Below are 25471 nucleotides of genomic sequence, written 5' to 3' on the forward strand. Positions count from 1 at the left end.
CCGATGAACCACCGGTCCCCCTCCTGTGTTTCAGGAAAGCAGTGCATGTGCCTGGTGGACCTGGATCGAGCGAGAGCTGCAGAGGAGCGTGGCTACTCCGTTCAGGTGATATCCATGGAGCCGGAGAGCTGCTCTCCCAAAAACAACATGATTGTGGGGGTCCCCATTTAGAAGCGGTCGCATGTGGTGTCCTGCCGCCGACGTGGTGATGAAAGCCCCGCGGCGTCAGGAGGCTCTTGGCGGAGCGAGGAAGCAGCACTCGCCGTCTTGAACCTGTTCGCGCGGGAAGGAAAGCCGCGGGGGGATCTCGGAAGAGAGGCTACCTGCACAGCGTCACGGATGCTCTTAGAGTGCGCGATGAAAGGGCCGCTGGGTGTGCAGAGTCCCCGGAGTCGCAGCCGCCTGCGGAGTAACGCTCACAGTGGAGCTCCGTCACTGGGGTAACAGCTTCCCTCTGGGCTCAGCTTCTCTGATCGTGCCAGTGTGGCGTCCCGTTCAAAACAGTGTGCCTGCAACCTCTGTGATCATTAGATACCCAAATGGAGACAAAGCTAGACTCAGTGGGGTTGTTTGTTTTTTATACTTTTAACAATTGTACTTTTTCTGTAGTTTTTTTAAAAATCTAGTCAGGTAATTACAGGATGGTTAAATTTTTAAGCTGGGGTGAGATGGACTTGCATATCATTCCTTACACTCCTTTTAAATGTATTTCCCATGGATTACCAAATGAGATCACTGCTGGTTCAAACATTTTATATTGAAGACATTATAAAATAATTGAAGTAAATTTCCCGTTATGGGAACATGTAATTTGGACATAAATTCTAACTAATCAGTAAATACATTGATAAATAATGATGGAGGATCCATTATTTTCAAGACCTTGGCGTAGATTCTTCTAAGGATACAAAAATGAATTGCAAGAGACACAGTGCCTTGCCTATGGAGGTGAATCATCTAGAAGAGAAAGATTAATGAATGAGTTAAGTTCTTTATATCATAATAGAAGGTGTGGTCACAGAATTTGTTGTTCAGACATCAGTCTTTTTTTTTTTATTTTGGTAAATCTTACGAGTACCCATTGGATGTGGGAGGAGCACAGGATTTGGAACCTGATTTGAATGCTCCTCCCTGCCCACGTTCTCCGGCTTCCACCAGCCAGTGTTTAAAGATGGAGGGCGTGTCCCTTCTCACATGCTGCTGAGTGTTTAACTTTTACATGTCCTAGGCCATTCCACTTGAGATAAGATGTGTTTCATCGATTTTGATGTTTTCAACCCCTGTCTGACACTTGTCATGAGGATAAAGGACTTTAATAAATAACTCTTTCATCACTGTGGATTAAAATACAGGAATAACTTAGGGAGGGTAGGGGGGTTAAGTAAAGAATGAACCCCCAGCCCTGAGTGTTTTAGTCATCTGCACCTATAAACACACCGTGCTCCTCTTTCCTGGGTCTTTTTGGTCTAATTGAGGTATGAGTTATAGACAGTAAAATAACAGATTTTAAGTGTTCAGTTTGAGAAGTTTTGCTAACTGTTTACACCCACGCAACCACCACCAGGAATAAGAAATAGAATATTTCCATCAGGCCGGAAAGTTCTCTCATGTCCCTTTCTGTTCAGTCTCCCCCATCCCAAAGGCAACCACTCTCTGATTTCTATCACCCTACATTGCTTTGCCTATTTTTTTCCTTCATATAAATGACATCATTTAGTATGTAGCCTTTGTGTCTGGCATCTTTTGTTCAACGTAGTATTTTTTAAGAAATATCCACATTGTTATGTGTATCAATAGTTTCTTCTTATTCCTAAGAAGTATTCCATTATATAAATAGATCAGAAGGTGTTTATCCCTTCTCCTGTTGGTATGTATTTGGGTTGTTTCCACTTTGAGGATATTACAAATAAGGCCTATGAATATGCTTGTACAAGTCTTTTTGTAGACACGTGTGTTCATTTCTCTTAGATAAATACCTAGTAGTAGAATTGCTGGGTCATTGGCTAAATGAATGTCAGTTGCCAAACAATTTTCCAAAGTGGTTGTACCATTTAATATTCCCACCAGCAACGTGTGAAAGTTCCACTTCTCCACACCCTTGCTATTTGATATTGTCAGTTGATATTTTTATTTTAACCATTCTGGTGGATGTGAAATGGCATCTCATTGTGGTTTTAATTTTTATTTCTCTGATGACTATTGACGTTAAGTATGATTTATAAAGTGTCTTTTCAAGTCTTTTGTGCATTTTTAAAATTAGGTCATTTGGACTTTTTATTATTGATTTATAAGAGTTCTTTGTATATTCTGGATATGAGCCTTTTGTCAGATATATAGAGAGAGAATCTTTTTCACAGTCTGTGGCTTACCTACTCATTTTCATAATGAATGTCTTAATTTTCACAAAGGCTAATTTATCTTTTCTTTCTTTTACGGTTAATATTTTCTGTGTTCTCTCTAATAAAGCCTTACCTACCCTAAGGTTATGAAGATTCTTTCCATGTTTTCTTATAGAAACTTACAGTTCTAGCTTTTTACGTTTAGGTCTGCAATCCACCTGAAATCCATATTCACAAATAGGGGTAAGTAGGTTTTGAGAGTATACAGTCATTTGGGCACCATTTATTTAAAAACCTTTCTTCTCATTGAATTGACTTGGCACCTCAGCTGAAAATCACTTGATGCATATGGGTGAGTCTATTTCTGAATTCTCTGGTTTATTCCATTAATGTATTTGTTTAGTTACTGTTGCTTTTATAGTAAGTCTTGAAATTAGGTAGTTTGTCTTCCAATTTTATTTTTCATTTTCCAGTTTGTTTTGACTCTGCTAGATCCATTGTATTTCCCTATAAATTTTTTAATTGGATTATCAGTTTCTTTAAAAAAAAAAAAAAAGCCTGCTGGGATTTTTGGTAAAGCTTGGAATCTTTACATCAATTTGGAGAAAATGAACATATAAACAATGTTGAGTCTTAAAATCCATGAACATAATATTCTCAGCTATTTAGGTCTTCTCTAATTACTCTCAGCAATATCTTGTAATTTTCAGTGTAGAGGTTTTATTTGTTATTATTTGATAGTTCTGATGCCATTACCTTGAGCTTTTTACATGCTGTTCGCACTGCTCAGAGTAGCCTCCTCTTACTCCACCTGCTCACCAGTCTCGTTATCCCCTCTGTTCTTAGACCTGCCTCCTAAGGGAGTCTTCTCACCCCTCCTGGGTGACGCAAAGTACTCCACCCGAAAAAGCCGCATGACAAGTAGGGAGAATAAAAAAGAAAGTGACCCCACTGTTCGCCCATCCTGTTCTCAGGCATGGAACTCTCCAGCTATGTTGGCAGTGGCTGGTCATAGATTGGGTGTTAATGATCACTCTTGGACCATGATTTTTCTGTGTGAATCGAAGGTTCATTCCCAACCAGGGCAACTACAGGGTTTGGATGCAGCCAGCAGGAAGAGTGCTGCAATGATAGCAATCCCAGCAAGTGACCTGGTCTCACCCATACTCTTGTCCGTCAAAAGCAAAGCAGCTGCTCGCTGATCTGCCTTCCAAGGCGGTGATGTTAGAAACCAGAGCTCATCTGTCACTGGCTTCAAGCCTGGCTCGGAGAAGCAGGGATATAATCACTGATGACTAGACAACTTGATCTTATTGAGGGAGACAAATGTCAGTCATATTCGAAGTCAAAACGTTTTCAGAGCATGCATGCAAAAGAACAGGTGAGGAACAGTAATTAAACATTTCGTCCCATTCTCAAGATTTTGGCCACAGGTGTTATCCACTCCATCGTTCAAGAAAACTGCCGTTAATAGGACTTCCACATACTGACACTTGTTTTTCTATTGATTTTCATAATAAAATTAGAGATATGTTCCTGTGGAAGTGATAAAATGAAATCACAGTAAAGAAAGCAATATATTTCTTTAAATTACAATTTTTAAAAAACAGTCTCTCAGTGCAAAGTAGTTAGGCGTTGTTGAACAGATTTTTTTAATTATTCCAGAAATACATGTCTATTGAAGAAAAACTAGAAGATGTGTCTGAACAACAAGAAAATTTTAAAATCGCTTTTAACACTTTTTTCATACTTCCTGGACTGTTCACACACACACACACACACACACACGGGTTTATCTAACAAACACTAATACAGTGTTTGATATTTGCTAGGCACTAGTCTAAGCCCTGTAACTCATTCAGTCTTTTTTACGTCCTTTAATTCTCATAATGACCCTGGGATATACTGTAGTAACTCAATCTCTGTCTTGAAGTTCTGCACAAGGAAGTGTATTTCTCACTCTTGCTACATATCCATCCAGTTAGCCGCGACTCTCCTCCACCTCTCTTCAGCCTGACCAAGCAGCCTCTCAGGAACCTAGCTGGTCTCAGGGCAAAGGAAAAAGCATGGCAAACCGTCAGCCAGCCACCAGGACTGCTCAGCTGTGGTCTACTGCACTCCGTCAGTTTGCTGACTAAGGCGAACAGCAGAGCCCTCCTGAGTTCACCAGGGTGGGGTGTAGAGCCTTGGCGGAGGGTGCAGGTACCACAAACAATGATATGAGGCAGCACCAGCAATGTCGCTGAAGGAGGAAGAGAAGAGAAAGGAAAGGAAGGGAAGGAAGAAGAGAGAGAAAGAAGCAGCCGTTGCATCTTCCAGTTTAGAAACAGATTCTGAATATAGGGCATTTTACTGGTCCTACACCATCAAAGAGAAGACGTGTGCCACAAGCACTTCCTGTCATTGCTCTGTGGACTTTTCACACTTACTTTCGGAAAGGAATTTTCCAGAAAAACACTCAAAGGAGAGGTTTTTTATTATTATAGAAAGGTGGAGAAGCTTCAAATTTGCAAATTCTACCTCATATATTAAAGTGCTCAATCCATAATGCCAAATCTCCCTTCAGGAAGGCACGGGTTGACGCTCCTAGGAATGTATGATTCTGACGTCCCAGCATCCTCACCAATGCAGGCATTATCAGAGCTTTGTTTTAATCTTGGTCAGTTTGATGAACAAAAATGCTATTTTGCTTTTATATTCATTCATGAAATTATTCCTATGATTGCATACTTTTCCTATGTTTATGGGCCATTGATATTCTGTGAGTTGCCTCTTTATCAATTTATTCATCTGATCAACACATCTACTGAGCTCTTGCTTTGAGACCAAGTATTGTGTTCATACTTCTTGCTCATTTTTCATCTGGTACTTTCGTCTTATGTACAGATTTGTAAAGGTTTATGTGTGGATTGAAGACTTTTTGTCAGATTAACATTTTTTTAAGTTGGCCTTTGTGAAGGAAGGTGGTGTTTTTGTTATTGTTTTGCGTTTGTAAAGTTTAAAATATACATTTGGTCACATAAGTCACTCTTTTCCTTGTGATTGCCGCTTAGGTTTTTCCCACTCAGTGATAAGAAACTATTCACCTGTATTTTTGTTATTCTAATTCTTTAACAGTTTTAGTTTTTACACGTCAGTGTTTAACCAGCTGGAATTCCTTTCGGCAGGGGGTGGTTTGAGGCAGAAGTCTAACATTTCTTTTCACATGATTTGTTACTTTTCACCATACCATTATAAAAACCCAACTTTTCCATGGATTTGATATGCTTTTAGGACTTTCTTCACTTTTATTCTTTCCTATTGAATACTTGTACCAGAATCACACTCATTTATTGCAGCTTTATGACACATTTTGACGCCTGGCAGGGTCAGTTCCATGTTTGGGAATCATACGAAGGGTGTGTGACCTGAGACATGGAGAATGTGCAGCCCTCTCCTGAGACTGTCTCCTGCCACTGGAGGGACCATAGTTTCAATCAGGTCCTCAAAAGGACCCTTGACCCCAAATAACACTATTACTGATCCAAAGGAAGCGAAAATGTAGCAGAAGGCAATGTTCTGCACTAGAGAATTAGCCCACTATCAGGCTCTTTTTCACCATTTCCCATAAAAGAATCATCATTTGCTTTCACAGGACTCTGTCACCGCACTCCGAAGAGCCAGGTTTCATTCCTTTGCGTGTCGGTTTGCTTTTAGGTCTGGTTTATCTGATCCGAGTAACAACAGCTTACCGTCAGGCAAAAAAACACAGTTCAGCAGCAAGCAGAGGAGCATAGTCCTGGCTGGCTGATGCAGGGTCCTGGGAATGTCCGCAGCGTGTCAGACCCTGGTGAGCTGCGGCCCCTCCCGGAGGAAGCTCCGACCTCCACTGCTCTCGCTCCCACAGCGGCCTGTGCAGAACGCCTCGTCCCCAGGAGACCGGCCCTCAGCGCCCTCACCCCCCGGTGCCCTGCAGCGCTTAATCCAGTGTGGCGCATCACAGGAGCTCAGTGAGCATTGACAGAATGAATAACACGTTTTAACGCTTCCATCTGGGGTGAAAATACAGATGAAGGGGCTGCCCCGCGGCCCAGTGATTAAAGTTCTGTGCACTCTGCTTCAGGTGGCCCAGGTTCACGGGTTCAGACCCTGGGTGCAGGCCTACTCCACTCATCAGCCATGCTGTGGAGGCATCCCGCATACAAAGTGGAGGAGGACTGGCATGGATGTTAGCTCAGAGCTAATCTTGCTCACCCAAAAAAAATGAGGCAGCCTGGTGGTGTAGTTGTTAGGTTCACTCACTCTGCTTGGGCAGCCTGGGGTTCATGGGTTCAGATCCCAGGTATGGACCTACACACGGTTCATCAAGCCATGCTGTGGCAGCGTCCCACATGCAAAAAAAGAGGAAGATTGGCATAGATGTTAGCTTAGGGACAAGCTTCCTCAAGCAAAAAAAATATATATATATAGATGAGGCTTCCTTTCCCTCTGGAAACACATATCCATGCATCAGCATGTGGGGTTTCTGTATTGGTTTGTGTTGTTTTTATGTAATGTTTTTAAAATATATTTAGCAAATCCAATGCTGGAGAAGATTAAGAAGTGACAGTTACTGCCTGTCATCTGAATAGCTTGTATGGAAAAGATCCTGGTAAATTATTTGCCTTGTCCATGGAGGAGAAGGCAAAGTGAGTCTGCTCGAGCTCGCACAAGGAACGCCAGTCTGATGTTTACCGTTAGGAGCCTACCCCAGCACAGAGCACTGCTTGCGTGCGGTGCTCGATAAAGCACCTGTTTAATGGGCGATACCAAATGACTGTTAGGGAAATGAGACAGTGGCACGAGCAGTCTGTAGGGGATGCTGTACTGCTGTCTCTAGAGCCACGTCAGTGAGGAAAGAAAAGATTGCCCCTCACCTGTCTGTCAGCTGGGCTCAGCCACAGGTCTCGCTGTCTGCCTGCATCTTGGTCAGAAGCGGAGCAGAGGCAAGGCCCTGGGGTCTGCATCATTTTCCCATGTGACGCTCTCTCCTTTGCATAGAAGAGCTGGCTCACTCATCTGAGAGCAGCAGCCTGCGCACTGTATTTTGGAACGCAGTACATATTTAGTTAAGAACAACAACCTTATCCCTTAAGAAGTTCCCAGTAACTGGGAAAAGTCAGCCATGACTTCTTGGATAGGCAAGGAAACCCAGGGTAGGGGTGAAAATTTACCATAGATGGTTAAAACCACAGTTTATATACATAACTGACAAGGAGTTGACTGTTGATAATAGTAATAAAGGTGAATTTTATGTATGATCAAATTTTACCTCACTGCAAATTTTAAATGGTCATCTCCGTTATTTATTTCTTTAGTTCAAACCTCTCTATTGTTCATTCTAACTCCTTCATAAATCATCCCACAGTTTACTTCAAATTTTATAAGACTAAAAATGCATAAGTACATTCCTGGGTGAATGGCAACTGTCCTTTCCTTATTATACTTTGAATTCAGAGCTGCCGCAGTGCAGAGTGATGACAGCGATGCTCTGAGCAGTCTTTTAACTGACTACTTAAAGGGGTGCTCGCTGCTGAAGGGGAGCAGAGAGTTGTCTGGGAAAGCGTCCGTGTTGGGGGGGGGGGGGGAAGCGAGAGGAGGCCATGAGGGGAGGAAACAACTCGTATGAATTCATAGAGCTCCATTTTCCCCTCTGTCTCACCGTAAGAGCATCTTCACAGTATTTCTAGAACTACACGGCTAGAAATAGTTTATGTAGCCAAGTTATAAATTTTGGCACCTTCAGTAAATTAAACCCCAAATTTCCTGACAGACCAAAGTCAGTCCGATTTTTGAAGACATCCAGAGCAAGAGACTTTGCCTCCTGGCTCAGTAAATCTTTAGCGGCCTTTCCATATCTCATCTCAAGAAAATTCTGTTTTAGCCAAATTCTTCGTGCTACATTGAAAATGCATCTTATGTCAGGGGAAAGGAACAACAGCTATGAACTAACTTTCCTTGTTTTAAATTTGAATATACTTCAAAAGTATTAGTTTTTTTTACTTAAGGAATTGCATATTTTTAATCTTTTTTTTTGTTTCTTGCAGGGAAAGATTTGCCCCAAGCTCATCTGCTGCCAATCTTCCTCTTTTTTTTTTTGCTCCCCAAAGCCCCAGTACATGGTTGTATGTGCTGGTTGTAAGTCCTTCTGGGTCTTCTCTGCGAGGCACTGCCACACTGTGGCAGCTGACAGATGGGCGGTGTGGTTCCACGGCTGGGCAGTGAACCTGGGCTCCTGAAGCAGTGAACACTAGACTTGAACCACCAGGCCATCAGGGCTGGCTCCAAAAGTATCACCTTTAACCTGTGTTTTCTTTATTATTGTCTGTACAGCATTGTTGGAATGGTCATCAGACTGAACAGTCCTGATTTTCCTTTGGTGTCTTATTTCCTAAGTCTTTCAATATTTCTAAGGCTGCCTCCCAAACCTGGCCCACTTTCCACCTCCTTCTTGGCTGTAAATCTTGGATTTGTTACAGAAGTAAGTGGTCTGAGCAGAATAATTAATGCCAATTACTCTCTTAATTACCCGAAGCTTTCTAAGTCTCGACATCTAACAAAGAGAAGCTATGCCTTGTTCTTCTTCCTCAAAGTAGTCTTGGTTATTTCTGCCCTTTTGCTCTGCCATCTAAAATTTAAGATCTGCTTGTTGTGTTCGGTGAAAAAGGCTTTGTTGGAGCTGCACTGAATTTATAGATTGCTTAGGGAAGAATTAACATCTTAACAAGGTCCAGGCTTCTTGTTCCGGAACATGGTGTGTGTGAATGAGGCGGTTCCCTTCACTTCCAACTTCATCATGCAGAGATTGCTGATTTTAGCGAATGCTGCTTCTGTATCCCTTGAGGTGATCGTCTGTTATTTCTCCTTTTAGTATTTTAATGAGGCTAATTCCATTAATATATTTTCTAATGTTAAACTGTCCTCATATTTCTGGGAAAAATAACTTGTGCAAGATAAGTTTTTTTCCAGTTACTAATCTTTTCCCTTTAACTTCATCACCTTTGTTACGTCATGTGATTGTCACGTCCTGTGGTGTCCTGATCTGGTTTGGGCATCAAGATGGAGGATATTCTAGCACCATTAACTGATATGAAAAATATTTTTTCTATTCTCTAGAACTGTTTTTATAAGATAGAGATTGTCTTTCTCAAATGCTTGATTCATGGCCTGTAAACCATGTAGCATATTTGGGGGTAGATAATAGGAGTTAGATTTTAAGCTCCTTGTTAAGTTTATCTGGCAATTATTGATGTAGTCAGATTTTCAATTTCTTCTTGAATCGCTTTTCTAAGGTGTGTTTTTCTAGCACATTGTCTAGGTTGACTCTTTTATTTCTTTATCTAGGCTGGTGATGACAACTTTTTTAAAAAAAATCTAGGCTTCTAACTGACTTTGATAAACACCTTGTATTATTTTTGCCCCTTTGGCAATTTGTATTCTTACCTAATAGTTATGCTGTCTGGACCGTGTTTTCTAAATTTATTGCCTCATACGACTGAGTCACCCAACCTTCCCAGAGTCGAGAGAAATTAGAACTCTCTCTTTTCTTCGCTGACCTGGGACTTTTATCCTAATAGATCAGGTTAGTCTGACAGTGTTTATTCTTCATGAAGACTTGCTGGGGGCTTTCAGCAAGGTGTTTCCAAGTTTTTTCTTTCAGTCATTTTCAAATGTACAGACATTTAGTGTATAGAGTTTACACTCACATTGCTATAGTTTTTGGAGGTTTTTACTGTAAATGTCATCAAGTATGCTTTCCAAGAACAAATTTTAGAAACACAGACACTAGAATGGCACCGTGAACAGTTCCTTAAGGAGGTGTGTTGTCCAAGAAGCCGTGGTGGGAGGTGGGCATAGAGAAACGCACACTGGATCCTGAGTGTGTTTCTGCCGCCCCTGTTACAACAGACCTGTCCATTACGTCACTGGTCACAAGCACTAACCACTAACTGATGGCTCGGGGGACGTTCCAAACAACTGAAAGAAGACACCAAGTGCCATCAGGAGCAAATTAAAGGATTATTATCGAATAGAATGAGAGAGGAGGATCATCTCTGGTTTCTTGCCCCACCCCAGACATTCCAGAGGAAAGGCGACACGGCGGCCGCTGCTCTCTTACAGTGGATTTGTATGGCCTTCACACTGTGTCTTTGTGTGTGTGTGTATTCAAGAGTCTCCCAGTTCATAACTACTGCAACACATTCAATTCTTTTGAAAGGATTAATTCATGAATTGCCAAACTACAGCCCAAGGGCTGGTCAGTTCACAGCCTGTTTTTGCAAATAAAGTTTTATTGGAACACAGCCATGCTCATTCGTTTACGTGTTTTCCATGGCTGTTTTTGCCTTACAAATGCAGAGTTGAGTAGTTTTGATAGAGACTGGCCCCCAAAGCTGAAAATATGTACTCTCTTGCCCTTTACAGAAAAAGCTTGCCAATCCCCAAATTGAATCATTCAATCATGCTGTGTCAAGAAAGCCAGAGAACAGTCTCATCTAGGGCATGTGATCTCAAACTGGGTTCATTAATAAGCGTCTGAGGTCCGTCATTCCTAGGAACATTTGGTACTATCTATTGTATGTGTGCATTTTCCTGGTAAAAGGGTCCCGTGGCTTTGATCACATCTCCAAGGGATCTTGTGACCCAAAATGTGTTAAGAACTCATGTTTTAGGTGAATATTGTTTATTTGTTCTTTTGAAACCTTGTGGAATGGGCTAGAAGCAAAAGCAGTTCACAAAACTGACCCAACACAATGAGATATCACTTCACACATGTTAGGACAGCTATTATCAAAAAAACAAAAGGGGCTGCCCTGGTGGTGTAGTGGTTAAGTACACGTGCTCCACTTTCGTGGCCTGGGGTTCACTGGTTTGGATCCCAGCTGCAGACCTAGCACTGCTCATCAAGCCATGCTGTGGCAGCATCCCACATAAAATAGAGGAAGATTGGCACAGATGTTAGCTCAGGGCCAATCTTCCCCACAAAAAAAAAAAAAAAAAAAGATAAGTGTTGGCAAGGATGCAGAGAAATTGGAACCCTTGCACACTATTGGTGGGAATGTAAAATGATTCAGCCCCTTGGAAAATTGTACAGAGGTTCTTCAAAAAACTGGAACTACCATATGATCCAGCAGTCCTACTTCTGGTATATATCTGAAGGAAATCAGTATCTCAAAGAGATAGCTGCACTCCCATGTTCATTGCGGCATTTTTCACAAGAGCCAAGATATGGAAACAACCTACATGTCTGTTAATGGGTGAATGGGTAAAGAAGAGGTGGCATATAGATACATACAATGAATAATTCAACCATGAGAAAGAAGGAAATCCTGCTATTTGCTACAATGTGGATGAGCCTAAGGACATTGTGCTAAGTGGAAATAAGCCAGTCACAGAAGGACAAAGACTGCGCAATTCCGCTCATACGAGGAATCTAAAATAGCCAAACTCACAGAAACAGAGCAGAATGGTGGCTGCCAGGGGCGGGGGGAAGGGAAATGGAGAGTTGCTGTTCAAGAGGCGTGACGTTTCAGCCATGCAAGGAGAGTAAGTTCTAGAGATCTGCCATCCAGCGCAGCAGCTGTGGCTAACAATATTGTGCGTGCACTTGGAAATTTGTTACGAGGACAGATCTCATGTTGTGTTCTTACCACGATAATAATAAACTGATGCAAATGTTGTTTTGAAAAGATGGGAAAGTTGGTAAATACTGTTGGCAAAGGGGATTTTTATGTGTATGAGAAACTTTTATAACTCTCCAGAGTTAACGCTACATCATTTTTCTATGACTGTGTGCCACATATTGTTCACAATGTCTTGTTTCCACAGCCTTACTTGATGGGTGTCAATCTCTCATCCTACAGACACACGAACTGAGGTTCATTGGTGTAAGTTATTCTAAACAGTAGCTAGTAATTGTAAAGATTTGAAGTGGAGTATGATTCCTAAGACTGTGCACCACACACCCTCCTCACCAGAGATTCAGAAATTATCAGAAGTTGTCTATGACGTGTAATTAAGGAATTCAATGCCAGTGTTAAGTTGAGAAAAGTCTTCAATTGTTGCTCCACTGGGATCCCCAACGCTCAGTGTCCATTCCCACGCAGCATGTTACACAGCCTGTCCCTCTGAACTCGGACACTTCCAGAGAGTGGAGTATGGCTCCTCTCCTCAGAGAACTCACGGACTTTCCAGGTCTGGGAAAACTCCTCTCACCTATGGCCTTCCTCAAAGCCATCCCTTTCTTTCCCCACTTGTCCTTGACACATAGCTTCGCCTTAGAGGGAATTCAGACTTTCAAAACAGATAGAAAGAGGGTTGTTTTTTCAGGTTACTTCTGTTTAGACCCTGAATGGACCCGTATGCCCTTTTTTTCCTTTGTGGGGTAGAAGTGAAGGTACTAAGTGGGAGCAGTTAAAGAGAACAAAACCTCAAATGAATTTCTACCCACGTTATCCTGTGACAGTATTATTGTCAACGAGGAGCCACTCGGTCCTTTGTGAAGGGGAGCGATGGATGGAAGCACTGTTTACAGAAACAGGAAATGCCTGTGTCTTTGCTGCAAACTTAGAATCAAGACTTGGCCTTCTCACAACACAGGAGACGTGGACCAGAGCGGTGCTGCCAGAGATCTTGCTACTTGTGGCTGAGGTGGATGGGGTGGTGCAAATTAAAACAGGTAACACAGAATAGGGGATGAAAATCTCGCCTTGGGCCTGTTGGGGTGTTGTCAGGCATGAGCCATGGGAGAGGTGGAGGAGGAACCTCCTGGGGAACGCACATTGTGCACGAGGTTTCAGTCAACAGTCTCTTCTGGATCTTCAGACTACTCAAACTTTACCTCCAAAGCGAATGCCCAAATTACTGTGAAATTAAGTTTACTTAGGTTACACCAAAATAATTGCAAATACACAAGTGGCCAAAATTTACCATCAACTGTAACCTGCAAATAGAATGGAACTGAATGGGTTTTCCTCTGCCGTCCCCTGCCTTACACCTTCGGTGACGTTTTCACACGAGAAAAATAAATGGAAATTGGAAAATTTAGCTTTTCCACTATGAAATCACTAGCTTATTCGGTCACCCTTTGAAAACTAGTAAGTAGTATATTTGTGATACTAGTGTTCCAACGCTATCTTTTTCATTTTGCTCTCCAGATGTACAACTCATTTATACGATGCTTCATTTGTCATTCTGGATCACATTGCCTCTGGTCTTTTTATATCACTGCACTCGAAGAACCTAAGGTCCTGGCAATGACATTTGTGCTTCCTGAAGTGGGTACATCCCTTCTGGGTGACCTTTTGTGAAATCACGTGAATGGCAGCTGCCTGACACCGGTTGTCCTCGTTTAGGCAATGCCATCCGAGCTGCTGTCCTTTCATCTTGCAGCCTCTTACAGCAGCAATAACAATGATTACTCTTTTTCTTGCTGAATTTATAGAATGTATCTTGGCATTTTCAGTTACCCAAATATTCAAGAAGACAAGCTTTTGTGTGAATGTTGACTGGGGCACACAGCCACGCTAATGACGGAGGTCCTGGAACTACACAGCGACTCCCCATAAACAGGGAATGCACACGTAAACTGAACTGGTTTTTAATCCTATTATTTTAATCACCAAAGCCAAACTCTGGATTATCCTCACTAAATTAGAGGAGCAATTTACAGTTAATCCAAAATATCGTTTTTGTATTAAAGTTGATTCCTTGCTTACAATTTACTACTAAAAATTTAATAATTGATTAGAGCAGGAGGCAACATAACGGCATGTAATTCTTGCAGCTACAAATTAGTAAAAACATGGAAAATAGTCACTTCTTTGCAACCAAAAACAGAGTTTAAGTTTGAAAAGAGTCATGGATCCACAAAGAACATAGTCTATGGATAAAGAATGGAGGACAGTTTTAAACGCCCACTAAAAATTGTCTTTCTAGAGAGTCTCTCTCTCTCTCTCTCTCGAATCCTCTCTTTAGAGGTTTAGAGTCTGGGGTTTTCCTTAAATTGTCCACACTCCCCCTCTCCACTTCCTGCCCTGCCGGTGCCCCCAGGAACTGACACTGAGGAAGCACGCGCAGGGTCAGAAGGGAGAGAGATGAGCGGTCGTCTCTCCCTGCCCCAGCTTCAGGAAAGGTCTCTCGGGTGCTCTGTGCCTGGGCAACTACTGCTCCTTCTGAGGGGCCCTTCCTCTGCCTCCATGGTTCCAGTTGGGCCATGGTTTCCTCTTGTCCTTTTACATCCAAGACTGTTTACCTGCTTCTGCCTTCCCCTCCTATTCCCTTCACCCAGCCTACCCCTGCCTGTGAGCCTCGCAGTAAAGTCTCTCCATCTGAACCACCTGCTGGAACCCTGACTGACAGAGAGACTCCTCGTGAATAGGCATGGACTGCGTGCATGGTATCTTTGTATTCTTTACTGGCCATATTGGAATGTAGGTGTTGATGGGGAGAAACTTGAGATGAAGCGTCTAGTTTACAAATCAAACAATTAAGGGCAGGCTATTCCTAGTCCTTTATTCACGTTTATCCTGATGGTCTCCTGGGGTGAGGTCCAATGGGCTGGTGTTTATAATTTGGTAGCACAGAAAAAGGGGTTCTTCCATTTATTTCCTTTTGGTAAATTCTCAATCTGGTGTTATTTAAAAGAAAATAGAGTTGTATAACTCTAGCAAGCATAAAATATCTGTTTGTAAATTTCGCATTCAAAGCTCATAAGGTCAAATGCTCCAGCAGGTTTCCAACTGCTCAACGTTAAAGTGGGTGGTGCTTTCAAATTCCTCAAAGAGCAAATCAAACTAAATAACAGAATTCAAAATAAATAACTCATTTGTTTGCATAAGCAATCCGAACTCTCCACATTTCAAATCAAATATTGTTTTCTTTTAACTTGTGCAGATGTCTACAGTTAAAGTATCAACCATAAATGTTAATTTGTTAAAACCTCACCCAATACCAGCAAACTGTAATTACATCTAAGTGTGTGTTTTCTTCTTAACATTTATGTTTCGATCTAAGCTGTAGATATATATGCGTACATGTATACATATATGTTTTAGAAAAGCTATTTAAAAATGTTTCAGTGAAAACTAGAAGCGTTTCTAGAGTGTAAAGCTGAGTTGACCCCAAACACAATTAAAACAGTCCCTCAGAAATGTCTCCTGTTTGCACTTAGCCTGAAACATTGCTTCTCTAAACTGGCCTGTTGTCAGGATCGCCCAGAGAGCATTGTGACAGCACAGACTCCTGGGCTGACTCTCAGTGCTTCCGCGGAGGCTCGGGCAGGATGGGCCTGTGTCTGTCTCATTCACCACCAGATGCTCAGAATCTAACTCAAGGCCCTCAGTATAACTTGTTGAATGAATGGATCAGAATGTCTGACGTGGGGTCCAGGAGCTGTACATGTAGAAGTGTTTCCAGGTGACTCTGGAAACACTGATCGTTAACTCAGAACTTTACATCTGGAGATCTTAGCCATCATCTGTGCAACCCACTTGTTTTAGAAATGGAGGAACATGAAGTCTGAGAGATTAAACAACTAGTCATATCTAATCATAATATTTTCATACTTAGCAACACATTTTAGGATAAATGATGAGAAAAGGGGACTGAAAAATATAGTTTTTACCTTCAAGACGAGCCATTTACAACTTGGCCGTAAGGACTAGGAGAGGTGACCTCGTGTGGGCTGAAGGGCAATCTGAAGCGAGACGCTCTGGGCACACGGCTACACCAGACCTTCGGGCAGGATCCTATTTCAGCGACAACTACGGAGACGTCCCTCCCCATTCCCTTCCCTCCAGTCCTGTCGAAGACTTCAAGAGAAGGGCTTTGCTCTTACGTGAGTATCTGTGCTGGCCTTCTGTTTCCTAAGAATTTCTCGAACTCTCATCTTCTCGGTGCAGCATGAATTAGGCAAATAGTAGCAAAGTTATTTTTCTTCCAAAACATCTGTCAATAATGTAAAATTCACTTGCTAACATGATATTTTGTGCAAATACACCAAAAATGTTTAATACCTAACCTTACTTCTGCCTGCATACTAACATTATTAGAAATATTTGCGGCTAGATAGCCATCAGAAAGTCAACATTTAGTCACCTAGCTGCTATTCATGAAATTATTTCTCTATGTTTAAATGGAATTTACTGCTGACCACAGTAATCCTGATCTCTCTTTAGAGGATCTATGCAGCTAACAGCTTCAAGAGTACGCATAGCCCAAAATAAAAGTGCAGGCACAATTTTTTAACATACTGGTAAGGTAAAATTTAGTATCTGCTGGAAAATGATCCTCATTCTTTTTAAAAAGGGTGTATATTATCTCAAAGACAGTAATAATAATGATAAAATAATAATAGTAATTAGCATTGATAAAACACTGTGTGCTAGGCATTATGCATGGAGTACTTCATTTATCTGAAACATGTAAGATACTTAGGCAATTGTGTGAACATTTGTGTGTATGTGCATATATACATAAATGTGGGCATATATACGGTACGTCCATGTATATGATACATTATATAGTACTCATATTTACTTACATATAAATAGAAGGTTTCCGGGCCAACGTTTAGACACAGTTCACCACTTCTCACCACCACTGCCCAGAGAACACTGGTTTTGTTCAGGCAGCCATATGCCTGGCTCCAGGGGATGAGGCAGTCTCATTCTCTCTTGCCCATGGTGGGTCTAGGGACAGAAGTCACTGCTGGCCTGGGGAATAAGAGATGAGGGGAAGTCTGCTTAGGGCTGGTAGGAGGATTTCCCTCCTCAGAATATTAAGATGTGCCTGAGGAGAAAACTCTTGCTTCGGCCCCTTTCCTTCCTGCTTAGGAGCCTTTCATTTGATGTCGTGCTACGTGGAGCTGTTGGCCACCTTGTGACAACGAGGTATGATACTGCTGGCACACTGTGAAAGCAGGTGGCTCCTGGGTTCTGTCACCAACTATGGAAGCAACCAACTACAGAAGAACCGCCTCCTGTGAACTCCACGTAAATTAACAACAGCCACTGTCAGCCGGCCTCTTGCTCTGGCAGCCACACGTCCACGACTGAGCATTGCTTCTTGGGGTGGAACTGAGGGGCGGGAAGAGCAGTGTCTTACCTTCAATTGTGTGTTTTTCTCTGCTGCTGCGTGTTGTTTTACCATATATGGGCAATACTTTCAATATTATAAAGCAACTAATTTAATTTTTTAATTGCATCTCTAAATAACTGACATTAATTTGGGGAAAACTGAGAGCTATAATGTTTCGAATGGTAGCCTAACTCATCAGCCCACAATTCATACACGGGCACTCTGCGCACCAAATACATATATACGAATGCTGGAATATTTGAGCAGTTAGCCAATTCTGAATTTTAAGATCAAATTTTTCTTCTTCCCAAACTGTTTGTGAGCATTTGTGTCTCCCAAACCACGTGAGGATGAGATGCTTCTCCCTAGTGTGAGTTTGTAGGGAGATGTTTGGTGTGTCTATCGGGATTTACAGCGATTACATCAGGCCCCAGTTTCTTTCTGCAGTAACAGAGCAGGAATGCAGAGTTCTCCCACCTGCCAGGGCTGATCCAGTCAGTAGCTATCTCTACCGGGAAAGTATGTTGACTGCGGTGAGGAAAAAGGGCCGGAAGCATCAGGAACGTCGGCTGAAGTGCTCAGCAGGGTTTCTCCAAGAAAGACCTTTATCTTTGTACAACCCAGTTGATGCCAACATCCATTTAACTACTACCACCCTATGAGGAGGTTATAATCCTCATCTGGAATTATTACCGAACCTCAAGTGAGTTCGCTCACCCGTTGCGCAGCAAGCCCATCTCTGACACTGGGTGTGGTGGAAGAAAGTAGGAACTTTATTTTTTTGCACAGCGCTGAGCAAGGAGAGAGGGCAGCTAACGCTCAAATCCCAAACTCCCCGAAAAGCTAAAAGGAAGGGTTTTTATTTGGGGGTTTAGGTAGGGGAGGGGGAGCATATGGCCTTGCTGGTTGGAGCTTTCCCACCAGCCTGTCTTTGACCTTGAGACACTTGCAGACAGGAGGGAGCTCATGACCTTGCTGGTCAGCAGCTTTCCCACCAGCCCGTATCTCTTTGCGGGAGGAGATAGTCCAGGTGCTTGTCCTTGACAGTGTCTGTCTCCGTGGAGAATAGTCGATTCTGGAGCCAGGAAGCCAGAGAGCAAGCAGGGAATGGGTGTTTTGCTTTTAACCCCCTATATGCTGGGTTTAATGTGGGGAAACTGATACCAGGGTCGGTATCAGAATGAGCTCATGCAGGATCTCTGAGGGTTGAGCTTCCAGGGAATCCAGTATTTCCCTCACATCCCTCCTCACAGCTCTCACGTCTCAGGCTTCTTGTCTCCCACACGTGAGGGGGTAGGAATTGAAGAGAAGTTGGTCCTCTGACACTGCTGCACCATGAAAAGCTGACATCCCGTCCTCCTCAGCAACATCTCACTTGATGGTACAGGGCGTAGAGCCAGGATGCAGAGAACTGGAGCAAGGCCGTCCGAGTGTCGCCACCACCGTGACCCTTCCCACGCACCAGCCCTTGATCTTGATTTACTTATGCTGCCATCCTCTACAGCTGTTCCACCACCAAGACCTGTTTAGCTTTTCCTGGTTAAAGTTCGTGGAAACCTCACTTCTCCTCTTTTACAACTACAGCCTCCTCGTTCCAGACTGTCGCTTCTCTAATCCATCTATTTGTAGCTGTCCTAATAATCTTTCTTAATGGCCTTTGTCATCATATTCTTCCCTACCAAAGATTTACTGAAAGACAGAAGTGAACATCTGAACAAGTGGAAAGATTCAGAAATCAGTCCTTTCATGACAAATGTTGAGACCCCCATTTTTCCATGAAATGTTCCTTCTCCCAGTTTTTCGTTCCATTTGTACATATCACCTTTTAGGGATGTAGATGAAATAACCATAAATTAATTTATAATATTTGACTTATTAGTTAATTTAGATACCCTCACTACTTAAAATCATGCATATAAAATTATAGGTTGATTAACTTAAAAATATTTCTTTTTCTCAACATTGAAGGGAAAAAAATTATTTAAACTCTTTCCCAGTAGCTTCCACATCAGTGACTTTGTCATCTCTAGGGCTGCCTTTTGTTGTCTAACAAAGCAGACGTGCACCTGCTCTCGAGGGGAATCTGCTTCAGAGAACGAGGCACTGAGGGGAGACAGGGGAGGAAGGCTGAGTCTCTGGCTCAGATCCCCCGAGGGCCGTGCTCCGAGTAGGGCGCTTCCTGACACAGTCCCCTGGGTCTGATACATTCCTTCAGGTGTCACTTATGTGTTACATTTTGGTCGAGAGGCCGTAGGCTTGTCCATCCATGACTGTCCACCATAACTCACAGAAGAGCGTATCTGTTCTGAGCCCCAGTCTGCTGAGTATGAGCGACTTTGAGCTCTTTTCCCAGTAAGAAAATATTAGAATCCCTAAATATAAAACAATGCTCTTTACAGTAAACTTTAATACTATCAACCTTAGAACGCTCAGAAGTAGAATAATCACTTTAGCTACAACTGTCTGCTTTGGTTGCAAGAATTCAAACCTCATGAGAGTTTACTGCACAGGCTCCATAGCCAGTATCTGATCAGCTATCTTCTCCTCTTTTACAGGAGAAAGTGGGTTGTCCTAAGGGTACCAGCAGTATAATTTTGTAATGATGGGGTGCAATAATCACTTTCCTACCAGCCAAGCATGCTTCTGTGCACACGTGCACTCAACATGGAGCTTTTACCCTGCCTTGCACTATAACTAGTTCAGGAATACCATTTCTTTTGCCCTGGCAGTAGGTGCTATGAATCTATAGTCCACAAAATCATCAGGCCGTGGATGCAATAGTCAGACCAGGGTTCTTGGAGTCAGACATAGCTGAATTAGAAACCAGACACTGCCACCTACTAGCTGTAACTTGGACAAGTTATTTAACTTCTCTGGGTCTCAGCTTCCTCCTCTGAAAACCAGGAACAATACTAACCTCTCAGGGTTGTTGTTTTTCCTGGAAAAGCAACTGAAAAATTCTGCTTAGTTGCCCAACCTCGCTTCCCTCTCTGCAGAATAACAAAGGAATAAATGTACACCACGTGTTAATGCCCAGTCAATCACAGATTCATTTCCTTCCCCTCTGGAAAAATGTTGTCTTTCATTAAAAGCTTTAGTTGGATTTAAAATAAGATATGCTCAAGTGTTAGAATGATATAAAAATATCTAACCTTTTTAGCTTTTGGATGAAAATGACAACCACTCAAGAAACAAAAAAACAAAAATATAGCAACATAGTGACACGAAAACTGGATTTCAAAAAAAAAATCACATGCTTAATACATGAATACAAAATTGAAACAATAGACAAAAATTAAAATTTTGTTTTTAATTATATCTGAAAAACTAAAAAGAAATCCAAGTTTCAGAAATGATGAGGGGTCGGTGAGCCGAGGAGTCGAAAGAAAGATTTCTTGGACTCTCAAGATCTGGTAGTAGTGCTCTTTTATTTAGAGAGTAGTGTGGAATAGCATGGGGACAGGGCCCATGGGCAGTCAGAGCTTCTGCTGCCGCTGCTTCTGCTGCCGCTGCTTCTGCTGCCCCCGCTGGCATGGGGACAGGGCCCATGGGCAGGCAGGGCCGCTGCTGCTGCTGCCCCCACTGGCATGGGGACAGGACCCACGGGCAGTCAGAGCTGCTGCCCCGAGTTGAGGGTTAGGGCTAAATTTAAGGCATAGGTATGTGAGTCATCTCTTTACAAAGACAAAGGAAAGAACATGAAAAAAAAAGTTAAAATGGTATCAGTGCAGGTGGGGTCTGGTCGTTGGGTGATCCCATGACTTTTAGACAAGAATCAAATGGGATTAAGTAAAGGTCAGAAGCCACCACCCTAAATCAGTTACATGAGATTGCCAGACAACAACCAACTTAAGTTCTTGCCTTCCCCATTGAGAGTTTCTAGGGACAAGGTCATCTCTCCTCTTCTTCCTGGTACAGAGAGGGAGGCACCTTACAAATGTACAGATAGAGATTTACCTTACGAATGTAAATGTGTCCCAACAAGGGCAAGTTCCATTCCCCAGAGCCTCCTTCCCTGTCCCAGTTTATCAAAAGCAATCAGCCCAAAACAATCCTGATGCCAAAGAGTCATATCTTGGGGTGGCCAATTTCAGGTCCCTACAAGCTCATCCCCCCTTCCTTCACATATGCAAATGTCTCTCAAAAGGGCAAGCAAAATTCCAGTCCTCGGAGCCTGCTTCTCATCTGTAGTTTTAAAAGTAACCAGCCTAAAATCCTCATCATAAACTGTCCAAAAAAATTGCAAGTTTATTGTCAAACAAATGATTTTTTTGCTCAAATAGGATGAACAACCATTTATTTAAAAAATTGATGTAAACATTCTAATATTTAAAAGGTTGCATATCCTACATTTTAATTGAAAAATTAACTATTAAAAATAATTTAAGGGATCTCATCAAGATGGCAGCGTGAGCAGACTTTGAACTCGTCTCCTCCTACGCACACAACCAGGTGACAACTATTCTTGGAAAAATTACCCCTGACTGAAAACTGAAAACTGGATAAAAAGAACCCCCACAACAAGGGACCGTCCTGACTAAGGCAGAAGAGGCAGAAAATCCTGCCAGAGAGGAAAAAAGCCACCTTTGGGAGCAGTGGAGCTTCTCAGCTGGCCAGGCGGGAGCCACCCTAAGGTATGCAGCCCTCCCTGGAGGAGTGAGGTCGGGAGCGGGGGTGATACTGCTATAAGCATCCTTCAGACTCAGCCCAACTGAGACAGGGGTCTTACTGTCTGGCTTTGCTAGCTATTAACTGCAGCGGGGACACCCCCAGAAAAGCTATTGGCCGAAAGCCAAAAAGACCCGGGTCTTAAAGGGCCCAAGCACAAACTCACTCATTGCAACAACCTAAAATCACCAGAGAGAAGGCTGACAGTCCTTTGGTGAAACAGACTCACCTGGTGGGCTCTGAGGGCATCTGGGTGAGAGGAGGGACCTCTCTGGAGACTGAGACATTGGTGGGGGGCATTGTTCTGAGCTGGTCCAGGCGTGCTGACACGGACCCTAGTGGGGGCCATTGAGGTTCATCCCTTGGCCTGTTAACCCAGGGGGCTGCCACTCCCACTAGAGCACAGATTTAATCCAGTTCAGCCAGGGCAGCAACCCGCCCTAGGGACTGGCCCCACCTAAGAGCAAGCCCTCAGGCTACTTTTCAGCCTGCATTGAGTGGGTGCCTTGATCCTCTACAGGCAGGCAAGGGTGTCTGCCTCTGTGGGGCAGGGCCTGTGTGAGGACCAGGTGAACTGTGGGGGGCATTGGTGGAAAGGTGGGGGCCTCTGCAGTGGGGCATCAGGGCACACTCCAGGAGGTTGGGAAGTACACACGGACCAGGACTGTGTTGATGGTGTATGTGGTCCTGTGAGGGGCGAGGCTTATCAGAAGACCTGTGCTACACAAATAGCCATAGAAAGGATCAGCCCACCTTCCAAAGCCTGAAACAATTGAGTGCCCCCATGTCAGGGGCCAGCCCCACTCAGCTGCACTCCTAAGAGAACTGACAACAGCCTTGTAAGCCTGATGCCTGTCACAATTGTAAGCCCCTGAGCCTAGCAACCAGCTATGCTGGGTACTAACCCAATTAAGAGGAAAACTGCAATAGGAGTGTGCTGATAGACTTTGTAGACAACAGTGCTGAGGCTCCCCAAACCAGATTTACAAACAGTTGGCCAGGGAAGGAAAGATTAGACTCCCTGGGTACCTGCGGTGGGAACAACTCTGTCACAGCAGAAGGACACAAGTAGCCCACAAAGGGGTCGCTCCTGGATCTTCTGGACTGGTGACAAGATAGAAGCACATTGCTGGGCCTCATAAGGCATCTCATACATAAGGCCACTTCTCCAAGATCAGGAGACAGAGCCAACTCACCTAACACATAGAAATAAGTACAGAGAAAGAGGCATAATGAGGAGACAAAGGAATACTTTACAAGCAAGGGAACAGGACAAAACCCCAGAAAAAGGACTAAATGAAACAGAAACAAGCGACCTACTCAACAAAGAGTTCAAACAAAATATCATGAGGATGCTCACAGATATGCGGAGAAGACTGCATGTACACAGTGAGCACATCAGCAAAGAACTGGAAGATATAAAGAAAAAACCAATCAGAAATGAAGAATACAATACTGGAAACGAGAAATTCACTAGAGGGACTCAATAGCAGAGTAGAGGATGCAGAAGAACGGATCAGCGAGCTAGACGAAAGACTAGAGGAAATCACCCAAGCAGAACAGAAAAAACAAAAAAGAATTAGACAAAATGAGAACAGTCTAAGGGAACTCTGGGACAATATCAACCGTGCTAACATTTGGATTATAGGTGTCCCGGAAGAAGAGAGGAAAAAAGGGGCAGAAAATTTATTTGAAGAAATAATAGATGAAAATTTTCCTAACCTGAGGAAGGAAACAGACATCCAAGTTCAGGAAGCACAGAGAGCTCCAAACAAGAGAAGCCCAAAGAGGCTGACACCAAGACATATTATAATTAAAATGTCCAAAATTAAAGACAAAGAGAGAATCCTAAAAGCAGCAAGAGAAAGGCCACAAGTGACATATAAAGGGAAGCCCATCAGGCTATCAGTGGACTTCTCAGCTGAGACCCTACAGGTGAGAAGAGAATGGCACGATGTATTTAAAGTGCTAAAAGGAAAAAACCTACAGCCAAGAATACTCTATGCATCAAGGTTGTCATTCAGAATGGAAGGAGAGATAAAGAGCTTCCCAGACAAGCAAAAATTAAAGGAGTTTGTCACCAAGAAACCAGTTCTGCAAGAAATGCTGAAGGGACTTATTTAAGTGGGAAAGCAATGACCACAAATAGACATTTAAAAAAATTATTGAAAAAACAAAACAACAACAACAACAAACCAGGCAATAAAATCACGTGTAAAGGTAAAAATATAGTAAAGGTAGCAGATCGACTACCTGTGAAGACAATATGAAGGTTAAAAGACAAATGTACTAAAATCACCTATTTCAATGATAAGAGGGTAATGGATAGACACACACTAAACAAGAGACTATATATGATTTGAAAAACGTAAAATGTGAGAGGAGGGGAGTAAAAAGTAGAGCTTTTAGAAAGAGTTCAAGCTAAAGAGTCTATCAACTCCATACAGACTGTTATATACATAGAATATTAAATAAGATCCTCATGGTAATCACAAATCAGAAACCTATAACAAGTAAAAAAAAAAAAGTAAGACAAAAGAAATCAAACATATTACTAAAGAAAGCCATCAAACCACAAGGGAAGAGAGCACAAGAAAAAGAAAGGAACAGAGAAGAACTACTAAAACATCCAGAAAAAAAAAAGTGACAAAATGGTAATAAATACATATTTATCAATAGCTACTTTAAACGTCAGTGGACTAAATGCTCCAATCAAATGCCATAGGGTGGCCAACTGGATAAAAAAACAAGACCCATGTATATGCTGCATACAAGAGACACACTTCAGACCTAAAGACACTCACAAACTGAAAGTGAAAGGATGAAAAAAGATATTCCGTGCAAATGGCAAAGAAAAGAAAGTGGGGGTAGCAATACTTATATCAGACAAAATAGACTTTAAAACAAAAACTGTAACAAAAGACAAAGACGGGCACTGCATACTGATAAAGGGAGCAATCCAACAAGAAGATATAACACTTGTAAATATCTATGCACCCAACATAGGAGCACCTAAATATATAAAGCAATTATTAACAGACATAAGAGGAGAAATAGACAGTAACACAATAATAGGAGGGGACTTTAACACTCCACTTTCACCAATGGATAGATCATCCAAACAGAAGATCAATAAGGAAACACTGGCCTTAAAGGACACATTAGACCACATGGACTTAGTAGATATATACAGACTATTCCATCCAAAAACCACAGAATACACATTCTTTTCAAATGCACGTGGAACATTCTCCAGGATTGATCACATAGGCCACAAAACGAGTCTCAATAAATTTAAGAAGATCGAAATAATACCATGCATCTTTTCTGACCACAAAGGTATGAAACTAGAAATCAACTACAGGAAG

At 42.5% G+C, this 25471-nt stretch overlaps 1 protein-coding gene across 3 annotated transcripts in view; it reads left to right on the top strand.

The window, feature by feature from the left end:
• The window catches only part of GSTCD (glutathione S-transferase C-terminal domain containing), a 140337-nt gene extending 128139 nt beyond the window's left edge, over nucleotides 1-12198 (top strand). The window contains exon 13 of one of the 3 annotated variants that reach the window (XR_011501811.1): nucleotides 35-96. Coding sequence is in view for 2 of the 3 variants with exons in the window: in XM_044767450.2 (XP_044623385.1) it covers nucleotides 35-171 (137 nt within the window). In the remaining variant the exon portion in view is untranslated. Of the gene's footprint in view, nucleotides 1-34 lie in introns of all 3 variants that reach the window. The other 2 variants (XM_044767450.2, XM_014858408.3) reach the window with 2 other exon arrangements.
• Nucleotides 12199-25471: the final 13273 nt, after the last annotated feature.

This window comes from Equus asinus, chromosome 3 (genome assembly GCF_041296235.1).
Source record: "Equus asinus isolate D_3611 breed Donkey chromosome 3, EquAss-T2T_v2, whole genome shotgun sequence".
In the NCBI taxonomy this organism is placed as follows: Eukaryota; Metazoa; Chordata; class Mammalia; order Perissodactyla; family Equidae; genus Equus; species Equus asinus.